This window comes from Tiliqua scincoides, chromosome 5 (assembly GCF_035046505.1).
Source record: "Tiliqua scincoides isolate rTilSci1 chromosome 5, rTilSci1.hap2, whole genome shotgun sequence".
NCBI classification, from domain to species: domain Eukaryota; kingdom Metazoa; phylum Chordata; class Lepidosauria; order Squamata; family Scincidae; genus Tiliqua; species Tiliqua scincoides.
In genome coordinates, this window is record NC_089825.1 from 57,847,718 (window position 1) to 57,859,761 (window position 12,044).

The following is a 12,044-nucleotide window of genomic DNA, read 5'->3' on the forward strand; positions in this document are numbered from 1 at the left end:
CTTCGCTCAGCTTCGGCTGGTGCGCCAGCTGCGGCCGTACTTGGATCGTGCAGACCTGGCCACGGTGATCCATGCCTCTGTGACATCGAGATTAGATTACTGTAACGCGCTTATGTGGGGCTGCCCTTGAAGACGGTTCGGAAACTGCAACTAGTGCAGAATGCAGCGGCCCATGTGGTTACTGGAGGTAGGCGGTTCGACTCTGTCAGTCCGCTTCTCCAGCGGCTGCATTGGCTGCCCATACGTTTCCGGGTCCAATTCAAGGTGCTGGTATTGACCTTTAAAGCCCTATACTGCTCTGGACAAGGGTATCTTAGAGATCGCCTGCTCCCGTACAATCCGGCTCGTCCTCTTAGGTCATCAGAGAAGGCCTTTTTACAAGTGCCGCCGCCTAGGGAGGTACGTGGGGCGGCTGCAAGAAATAGGGCCTTCTCAGTAGTGGCACCAACGCTATGGAACTCCCTTCCCCCTGACTTAAGAATGGCTCCCTCTCTTGAGACCTTTTGGCGAGGCCTGAAGACCCTTCTGTTTAAACAGGCCTTCTGAGTTCTCGGCCTTTTAACATCTTTTTAACATCTTTTAATATTTTTACAGGCCTGTTTCTTTTATGACTTGCTGCTGCTCTATGCTCTTTTTACCTATTTTTTTACTCTGACTGCTGTTTTTTATGATGTGTTAATATGTTTTTATTTGTTTTTAAATTCTGTTTTTATATGTTGTAAGCCGCCTTGAGTCCCTTTGGGGAGAAAGGCGGGATAAAAATAAAGTTGTTGTTGTTGTTGTTGTTGTTGTTAAGAACAAAACACGTTGCTGCTGTACGGAGTTGGCATTATAAAGAAGCCCATCTTCACATAACCTTACTTACTTTTAATTTTTTTTGAGAGAAGACAATTTGGCTCTACGGACAAATTTTTATCTCAGAAAAAAACTATTTCACTCCAGGAAGTCAAACAGGTAAAAAGTTTTCCTGTGTCCTCATTCTTGACAACTGTGTAGTGAGAATGTTCAAAGCACCTCTACCCTAAATCATGAAACACTCTTTCCAAATATTCAGTGAGAAAAGCCTACAGATCCTGACTAATCTAGGATCAGGTTACTGTAAAGGCCAACCCCTTTCAAAAGAATCTTCCTGGTTCTTAAGAGCGTCCTCTCTGGTCCACCACTGGAAAGGAATTCAACAGTGAAATTCCCATGTGTGAAATTCCTTTCCCAGGAAGTTCCATCCAGCACCCTCTTTAGTTGTTTAGTCCCCTGGCAAGCCTCCATCTGGCCCGTCATGAGCCTCTCCATGTGACCCATAGCAGCCCCGTAATACTCCCCTCACCTCCAGATGTTCTGAGGACCGGGGAGGCTACACGCAGCATTCCCAGTCCTCAGAATGTGTTTTAAGGCCTTCGGGAGGCCTTAGATTGCACTTCCAGTTTTTCCCAAAAACTGGAAGTGATGTTTTAAAGCATTAAAAGGCCTTCGGAGGGCCAAGGAGAGCTTCCCCAGCCCTCTGAAGACCTTTTAAGGTTTTAAAACATTTCAGTTTTTCCAAATACCTGATGTGACCTAAGGTCACAAATGGGCCTCAAGTGTGCCAGAGGAGATTGATGGGGTCAAGAGGAGATGGATGGGGTCTGCTGGTGACAACGTGCTTGGAAGAAGGGGCTGCTGGTGAGAAGGTGCCTCTCCTTTTTCCTTTACTGTTGAGGGAGGTGGAGTGAAGGAACTTGGAGGGGTGTGTGCGCGCGTGCACGTGTGTGTGTGTGTTTGTGAGAGTGAGGGGGAATGCTGCGTGGGGAGCATTAAGCTCGGGAGTTGAATTGGGAGAAGGGGGTGGCTAGTGAGGAGCTGTGCTGGCTCCCAGACTGCTGGGTTTTGGAGCTTCAGGAAGGGAAAAAGTCTGCAGCAGCCGCCCATAATCACCTTACTTTTGCCTTCTTCATCATGAAGGAACTGTGTGTGTATGGGGGGGAAATGCAGAGTGGGGAGCTTTAAGGCTGCAATCGTATCCATACTTTCCTGGGAGTAAGTTCCATTGTACACAATGGGACTTACATCTGAGTAGACACACATTGGTTGCACTCTAAGCTCAGGAGGAGGTGGGCAGCCAGCAAGGAGTGTGCTAGCTCCCAGATCGCTGGGCTTTGAGGAAGGGAGGTAAACTTTGATGCAGCTGTGTGCAGTTGCCTCCTTTTGCCTTTTTTAATCATGTCTGTGTGTGTGGAAGGAGTGGAATGAGTGAAGGAACTTGGAGGTTGTGTGTGTGTTTAAGTGAGCGAGAAGAGGAATGCTGAGTGGGGAACTTTAAGGTTGGAAGGAGGAGAGAGTGGCTGGAAAGGAGGCATGCTGCCTCCTGGATTGCTGGGCTTTCAGCTCTGAATGGGGAAAAAACCTGCTAGAGCAACTGTGCTCAATGGCTTCCTTTTGCCTTTATCATGCGGGGGAACAAGTGAAGGAAATGGGGGAGAGTGAGTGTCTGGGGAATGCTGAGTGGGGAGCTTTAAGGCTACAATCCTATACACACTTTCCTGGGAGTAAGCCCAGGACTTTAATACAATGGGACTTCTGTGCAGACATGCACAGGATTGCGCTCTGAGCTTGGGAGGGGGGGTACAATTTATTTATTTATTTCCCTGCCCCTGACACCATGGCAGATGCACAATGTGGCCCTTATGCTAAAACGTTTGGAGACACCTGCTCTAAGTGGTAAGGCTCTGTTTTCATTTGCACTGTGTTAGTATTGCCTTTATAAAACAATTTTTGTTTTCATATTTTGTGGTGTAAAACACTTTGTTGCCTTGAGACCCAACTCAAAACAATAATTAAAATAAATCATTCAATGTGTGATTGCATTCGCCATGAACTGGGGAAATTTTAAGTGCCACACTTATGGCATTTTTTGCAAAACTGGTATGGGAAAAGTCCTTTGGTCACCTTTGAATTCACAAGGGAAAAAAGGGAGGAAGTTTAATACATGATCATTGTGTGTCTGCTGAATCAACTCAGTTCCATTTTTCTATAATGCTCACACTGCATGAATAATTAATGTACCCAGGTATGCCACAGGACAACTGAAGCAGCCCTGAAGAGGTAAATTAGTGCACTTTGCTACTAAGATATACAGAGAGAGCAAAGGCTATAGTTTCAACAGGAAGATCCTACCTCTAAGTGGAAAGAACATTATGTGCCTCTTTCTAGCATGTGTTACTGTCATGGCCAAAGCTGACATACTGACAAATTTAAAGAAGGGGAGAGCAAAATTCTCTCTTTATTACAAGGCAAAAGATTTAACCAAAACAGAAATAAGGAACTGTAGTTATTTCCTATGACATACAAGGGTTCAGACTACATGAACTTTTTAGAGAAATTTAATAACCCAAACTAAAATATCTGAAGTTTATTATAGTGCTGGGAATACAGTTAAAAAAAACTGATCTAATAGAACAGTTGACAGCCAACCACAAGCACTACAACAGTTCTCCAGCAGTGAAAGCCATAAATGTGCAGAGAGGCTCCAGCCAGCTGAAAAATTCCTGCTACCTCTAGATTAGAATATGCAATTTAGTTTGATTAATGAAAATTCAAATGAAAGAGTTCATCTTTCTTCAGTTATGATTAACAACCAAAGCTGACTGAGTAGCTTTCAGGAAGATGTTTGGGTCCCAGGAGCTAAAATCCAATATACTGTAATTGCAATAAAATCTGATATGGAATTAACAAGCACACGCAGCTCATGGGAATCAGAAAATATATGGAATATTTAAACACATTGTTGTCGCAATAAGGGTGCTGAAATGAAAACCTGATCTTGAGTATTTGAAAGATAAAAGCAAGAGCACATTAATGTTGGCACTATACTACAAATTTTTAAGAGCTGCACCATGCTTTTCAGAGGCATCAAGACTACCCAAATGTGAGATAACATGGTAGCCTGGAAAACTCCAGTTTTGTCATCCGGTACTGACTGATGCGAAAAAATCTAGTTCTTGGGGATGAAAGTTCATTCTTCTTTCGGAAAACATTATTTGGAAGTTGATACATAGGCCGCTTCAGATGCAATGATAAACCAGGATTTCATACTATGTGAACGGGTCTAAGGAAGCCCAAGTTGTGCACATTCTCCTCCTCCTACTCTCTGGTGCACATGAGAGAATAAAAGCTTTCACTTTCATGGAAACAACAGTTTCCTTTTCATACAAATGCAAAGAACTGCAATTTGTAAAATTAACTAACATTAGAACAGGCCAGACTATCAACCCGTGGTTTTATATCCAGATTTTCTCTAACTCTAGTTCAGTGTTTCTCAAATTGTGGGTTGGGACCCACTAGGTGGGTCGCGAGCCAATTTCAGGTGGCTTCCCATTTATTTCAATATTTCATTTTTAATAAATTAGACCAGTGATGGCGAACCTTTTAGAGACAGAGTGCCCAAACTGCAACCCCAAACCCACTTATTTATCACAAAGTGCCAACATGGCAATTTAACCTGAATACTGAGGTTTTGGTTTAGAAAAAACCAACTCATACATTAACATCTTTTACCTACTATTACTTGTAACTCGTAATGAACTTTTCCTCTAGAACTTTGTCCAAACCCTTCTTAAAGGCATCTAGGCAAGTTGTCATCACTGCTTCCTGTGGCAAAGAGTTCCACAGACTAATTACATGCTGGGTAAAGAAATATTGGCAGGGAGGGGTGGCTGCAAGACCTTGCCACTGCTCATTTTCTCAAACAAGAACATTTTTCTTGGGTTCTAAGGCTGCAACCCCAGAAGTGGGCTCTAAGGCTGCAACCCCAGCCACTCTTTCCTAGGAGTAAGCATCATATACTGTAATGGGGCTTACTTCTGAGTAGACATGCACAGGAGCTGGCTCCAAGGCTGCAATGCTAGCCACTCTTTCCTGGGAGTAAGACTCTTCCACTGTAATGGGGCTTACTTCTGAGTAGACATGCACAGGAGCTGGCTCCAAGGCTGCAATGCTAGCCACTCTTTCCTGGGAGTAAGACTCTTCCACTGTAATGGGGCTTACTTCTGAGTAGACATGCACAGGAACAGGCTCCAAGGCTGCAATGCCAGCCACCCCTGCTTGGGAGTAAGCCTCATCCACTGTAATGGGGCTTACTTCTGAGTAGACATGCACAGGAGCAGGCTCCAAAGCTGTCATCCTTCCTCCTCCCCGGGTGGCCTGGCTAGATGGGGCGCCTTGGGAGCATGCCTGGGTCTTTGGCGTAAGCCCCCCCATCTCCCTCCCTGCTGCCCATTCCTTCTCCCCCCCTTGGCCTCACCCCCTCCCTCCTTTGCCCGGGCTGCTGCTGAGCAGGAGGAGGCTGGCTTTGTGGCTGCGCGGGCTCGTCAGGCAGACACGCCACAGCTGCTGGCGCCTCCCGGGGGCAGCGAGCCTAGAGGCTCGCACCTGGCAGCTGGGGTAACAGCGCACATGCCCACAGAGAGGGTTCTTCGTGCCCTCTCTGACATGTGTGCCATATGTTAGCCACCACTGGATTAGACTATGCTACCATGGTATGTGACTGCATTCAGGGAAATGTTACAGACCTGTACTTTTATCAAGGTACTATGTATATTCTTTTAACAATGATAGAACTTACTCCTGGGTGAGTGTGGGTAGGATTACAGCTTAGGATTGTCAAAAATTTTCCTGTTTGATGATGTCACATTTGGTCATGACATCACTTCCGGTGGGTCCTGATAGATTCTTATTCTAAAAAGTGGGTTCCAGTGTTGAATGTGTGAGAACCACTGCTCTAGTCAGATAACCAAATGGTTACCCACATTAGCGCATAATGGAAATCTATGGTTTATCTGAAAGAGAACTGAAAGTTCTCTTTCATAAGTTTACTTTTATTCTCTTCCCCTCTTGCACGTGAGAGACAAAGATAGGGGAGAGCAGTGCCTGCAGCTCCTGAAGGTTTATTCATGTACTGCTAAACCACTGTTCAATGTTATGTCAATACTCAACCATAGCCATAGTAAGCACAAATTGCTATCCCAAGATAGTTAACCAACATAACATAGTACATACTCTTCTGAACGTACAACACAACAAATGCATTGTCAATATAAATGCGCTTCAAAATCAAGACATTCCAACATTCATTTTTCATTTCATTGCCTTTTTAATGCCAAGCCTGAAGCAAACAACCAGATAGGCCAATAAGATAAATGATTTTGAATTGGTATCAGCCAAATCTGTTATACTGTTCCACATTAACAACCCCAGAACTATCAATTGTAAGGACCAAACATGGAGTCAAAATCGCATAGTCAACAAGTTTTTGAATAGCAAGATGTTACTGTTTCATTTCAGTATTCAAATCTCTTTGGAAGCTTACCATACTTCTGAAACCTCCTAGGATAATTCTGAAAAGATAATCTGGGCTGATGAAAAAGTTTCATACTTTTAAATGAAACATAGTTTTATCTCCTTGGCAACATTTTTCCATACTAGCATGCAGCCTGTACACTAGGAGGAAACACCGCATTAAAAAAAGACTATTTCATTTGCACATTCATGCGCTCCATCAAGTAATGAAAATTTCAGAGGCTAGGAATACAGAAATCTGGTTTCCCCTCAAGCTATGTTTTGTCATATTTCTTCTGAACAGTGGGGTGAAACATATTTTAGAAAGATTCTCTTGTCCCTTATGTACAGTTGCCCTTATTTACTAAAAGCCAACTCCAACTGTCAACATGACATGCAAAACAGTCTTCTCAGGGGATTGCACCATCTCAGAGTAAAAATGTACACAGCGAATTTCACTTCTTTTGAAAGCATTTTCATGCTTTAGTTTCTCTTCTACTTTCCAAGGTGGTGCAGTCTCATGACAAGAATAAAGCATGTGTCCACCTCCTCAAGAACATTAGGATGAGTGGCCCAAGAAGAAATACGGAGCTAGGAAAATGAAGGAGGTATGTGTTTCAGAATGCTGCCCTCCCCCAAGAATCTTGCCTTGTTGAAGTCTTCAGAGGTTGCTCTCATCTCCTTCCATGTTTTGTTCAACAGCTGGATGCAGATGCAGAAGAACTCTTCAAATGACTTGTCATGTGTGAAGAACATTGGGTGGAAATCATTGCAGGTCTCACTAGCTAAAATAATAATAAAGCACAAAATATTAATAAGACATCAACAATAGACCCAGCTGGAAATGGTCATAAAAAAGCAATTCTTATTAACTGAGAGCTAAAACACAGCAACATGATCAAGTGATAGCCCAAATCTCACTCTCCACTGTCATATCTAGCAATTGCCATAGGATCCTACAAGATTCTATTTTTGGTATAGTATTCTCTTAGAACATGACATTACAAGACAAACATGGGATTCTTAATTCCATATTCACGTGGGAATGTTACTACAGGGGTGATGTATTTGTGAAGGAGAACTTGCAGGTGGAAAGAGGTGCTTGTTCACCAGTTTGTCCTTACAAATGCTCCCACAGCTCTAAAAACACATTTGTTGGTTGGTAACCTTCAGTCTCGAAAGACTATGGTATAAGCCTATAGCACCCGGTATTCCCAGGCGGTCTCCCATCCAAGTACTAAACACATGTTTGGAAATATGAGTTTGCCAGTATAATATATTCTGCTCTTATAGAGACAGTAACTCAGAATCACCAATATGCATGTCTTTTTGTCAGAATATATCATTCTATAATCCATAAGTTTGGGGGGGGGGGAGGAGAAGCCCAAAGGATAAGACAGTGGCACAAATGCCTATGAAAATGACATGGTCAACTAAAATTGCTATGCTTGCCTACATTTGGCACACATAATTTACCTTTGTCAAGGTCATCATTACTACCACACACTATGCTTGCAATCACAAGGATGTCTCACTGAACCAAAGCCTTTGACCCTTCTCAAAGTGCCATGTTCCAATTATAAAGCAAACGCCAGGAGCATCTTTTTAAATCAGGGTTTTAATTGTAATGTCAGATAGATTAAAATCCAATCAATTTCTCTCAGAGATGTGGTTCAGGTGTCACTTATTAATAGTCTAGGTCCAATAAAACTTCATTACTTCCCATGGCCAGGTCCTCAAGGGGGAGTTAGGAAAGTCATTGGCTTCCAATCTACAAGTTGGCTTTGGGTCATTAAAAAAAGCGAGCTATGTCAGGGGTCTCATTTCTAGGGGTGCATGGCACCTTCAATCGCCATTCATTGTGGCTGCAGCTGTGACTGAAACAGCATTTCTGATCATCAGACCTTCAGCCTGTAACTGAACACAACAGTATCTCAAGGGGTATTTGTAGTTGTCATGAAACACTATTAAGCACAAGCAGAAATAAAAACAATGCTGTAGAAACAGAGCTGTGCAAACAAGAGGATGAAACCAGGCAGTGGCCTTGAGATGTCAAAGCCTGTTTACATTTTTTTCTCAGAGCCCACCTGCTTGGTGTTTCATTTTGCAAAAGCAAATAAAACAAAATGAAAAAGGTACATTTATGGATTATCTCAGACCACCAACTTTCAAGTTCCAGACATTATGTTCTTAACAATGCCAGTACTAGCAATAAGATAAAGAACCTCAGAAGGACACAAACGTTTTGCTAACTGATCTTCACATGACTCTGTCCAAAAAGATTCTGTCAAAGAAGTTTGTTATTTACAATCTGGAATTGCTGGCACTAGGGAAAATGGCATCAAAGTAACTTGAAATCCCCACCTAGCCAAATGTAATGGGCCACGTGTATCATGCCTCAAACCTATCAAAATGTTGCTTGCATCCAACAGCCAGGGCCTGACATCCCATAGTGGCTAAGAGACTGAGCTGCAAGTCAGGACTTCCTTGGTTTGAACCTTGCCTCAACGTAACTTACTAAGTCAGTGGTTCCCAAACTCATACACGGGAGTTGGGAACCACCCAAGTAGGTGCAGAAGTGAGGCTAAAGCAGCAACACGATCCTTAGGATCCTGCCGCTGCCAGGAACAGAAAGGCTTTCTTCTTACCTTCTACAAGCAGCACTGGCCTCTGGGGGGGACGGGGAGCCCCATGGGCGCATTTGCAGGGCTCCCCAAGCCTTAGAAACAGGAAAAAAGTTATAGGAACCCACTACCAGTTTCAATCTCGAACCTGGAAGTGGGTTCCAATTGCTTCCCCCTGACCCTTAAAGGGGCATCAGCCAGGCTGGTGAGTTGTAGCCCACCTGTTTGGGAAGCACTGTACTAGTGACCTTAAGCAAGAAACTTGGCCTTGGCTCCCCAGCCGCAATATGGGAATACTAGTACTTAGGGCCCAATCCTATTCAACGTTCCAGCCCCAATGCGCACCCAATGGGGTGTATGCTGCATTTTGCCGGGGGGGGGGGGTATCACAGAGGCCTCCTCAAGGTAAGAGAACATTTATTGGATATGGTAGCATCCCACAATTAGCAGAGTAAACAATAACCAATACCTCTTTTTGTCATTGTATGTACACTTTAAGCACCAATAGTGGATAATCCATCAATTCTGTACCCATCTCAAATTCTGATACCATAGCTGAGATACTTCCCAGTATTATACAACAACTGTCTTCTACATACACCATAGGCAACTTACAACAAAGTATACAGTTATGTAAACCATGCTGAATACAGTGGACATAGGTGCTATTATTACCATCAATCTAAAAAGCCTGCTCCCTGCAGCTTACAGAAAATAATTCTGGTGGCTGAATGACATTATCTGAAGCAAGGAAAGGTCACTGAAGCACTGTTACAACCAGAGCATTAAAAGGAGAAAGTATTTAATTGTTCATTTTTACTGCACTGAAACAAAAAGTTCAGTTACTCAAAATACAAGCCACAGCACTCTTTTCTTCTACACTGATAATGTAGGATAAGAACACATAAACTACAAACACCCACTGTGGTTCACATACTGATCAAAATTTATCTACAGATAAGCTGCTTTGTTAAGTTTGAGTCTATTTATGGGTTGATTTTGAGCATGGTATGAAATAAAAGAAAGAGGATTTCAGGTGGCTGAAAGTTAGGTTTCTGGACCCCTCCCCCCATAATTTATGCATGGGCTTTGTTTCCCAGGTGGCATGAAAATGTTTTACTCAGCAAGCTTCAAAATGACCAAACAACCTTACTATCAAACAGGACGAGAATTTAAGTATAAAAACAACTATGTGATTTTGTTTGGTAATACAGAAAATACATTTTAGTGAAGAAACCACAATTGCCAGCAAGGTCTCTAGGAAATTTCAAAAAGGGACTAAGGCTGCTATCCTATCCACACTAACCTGAGAGTAAGCACCACTAACTATAATGGGACATTTCTGGGTAGACATGCATAGGATTGGGCTCTAAGGGCCCAATGCAGCTGCAATACAGCCCAGAGGTAATGTTCCCTTACCTTGATAAAGCTTCTGTGACTGCCCCCCCCCCCCAGGATGCAGCACACATCACATCAGCTTGACTGCATTGGACTGGAAACTTGTATAGGATTGGGACCTTTTACTCACCTAAAACAGTACTCACCCAATGGTTCCCCCCATGGTAAACACCTTCACCGCTTTTCAGTACAGTGCTTTCTTCCAAATCCATGTTGACACTACCTACCTAGACAGCTTCTTCTCCTGGCAGGTTACTGTTAACCCTCTCTTGTACTCATTCCAGCCCTGTCCATAGAAACCTCTATTCCATTCCAGTTAGATTCCCTTTAGAAGCCATCTCTTCCACTATTGCTTGAACCACCAACACTATCTGTGGAAATCACAGTGATCCCTTGACGTGATATTGCTGACTCCCTCACATCAACCTCGCTATGCAGTAGACAAAGCCACTGTTGTTATGGTTTCTGTCAAGCCACAACACTAATATGATGATAGCAACAGGTGAACCAATCTCTCTCCCTTCCTGTACCATCTCACTTTCATGCATACATTCATTTGGTGAGTCATTCAGACACACAGAAAAATGGCATTGGCTAAAATAACCAACTCAGTCACTATAAATATGACAATTCTGCACAGTTTGAGAAACATACCTCACTGATACATTTCCCAAGCTGTCCAGAATTGCCATGCTTGCACTGGGTTGTATTCAAGAAAGCTTCCTGGAAAGAATGATAGTCATAATTAGATCCCACTGAAATCAATGGGATGTCAGTCCTAACTTTTTTTTTTTCCTAATTTCAATGATGTTTAGTCATGACTTACTTTCTTGGGATACAACACACTGTGTTTTCCTAGTATCTGCTGGCTCCTTTTTAGGAAGTCAAACAAAAATTAGCAATAATTATTTTAGAAAAAATGACACACAATTGCATCAACAGGTCTACATGAAAACTACCCACTTTTCCAAAGTTCAAGGCTACACGGATGTTAGCAGCGGCTATAATGGTGCTTGCTGCAGTAAGCAAGCAAAATATAAAGGCTAGATATGCATCCCCAAACACGTATGGATACGAGACAGTCTTGATTGGCAGTCTTGACTGGTGACTTCCTGGCATGCAATTGGTGCAATTTAAGCAACACACCTCACACCCACACACCTTACACCCCACACACACACATTGTATGCTAATGTTGAAAACACCAGCATAGTTGTGCAAATACAACTGCTACTTTAAAAGTGACATTTTTAAAAAATGGGAAAGAATGATACAAAGTGGGTTAATTCTGGTTCCCATTTTCAAATTGTTACTGGCAGGGAAATCAATTTGTCTCTCTCATCATGAGTACTTTGGGTTCTAGAAAGGCTCTATGATTTATGCACTTGGCCACAACATAGCTGTTCAGGTGGTATCAACAAGAGTTTATACCTTCTCATTTGACTAACATTGCAATAGATCTAATAACTGTTTGATCCCACCAGCATCTACATCCAAAGTGATGCCTCAGTCATAGCATAGATTAAGACTCCAATTTTACATCTAGTTGTCTGATCCTCACTTCCAGCCCTCTCTACTCAACCCATTCAAATCCTCACCCCAAATCAGTTGTCAAAATGCACATTACAAATGACTGTGGAGAACTTACAAGGACACTATTTAAAGGGGAAAAAAGCCAAAACAACCGCAATCAACAAGAAAGAGTGATTTTAC

General features: G+C 42.8%; 1 protein-coding gene across 2 annotated transcripts in view; it reads right to left on the minus strand.

Moving 5' to 3' along the window:
• The window catches only part of ELMO1 (engulfment and cell motility 1), a 351,127-nt gene that overhangs the window by 115,356 nt on the left and 223,727 nt on the right, over positions 1-12,044 (minus strand). For both annotated transcript variants that reach the window (XM_066627043.1, XM_066627044.1), the window contains exon 16: positions 6,958-7,094. In XM_066627043.1, coding sequence (XP_066483140.1) covers positions 6,958-7,094 — 137 coding nt within the window. The remainder of the gene's footprint in view (positions 1-6,957; positions 7,095-12,044) is intronic.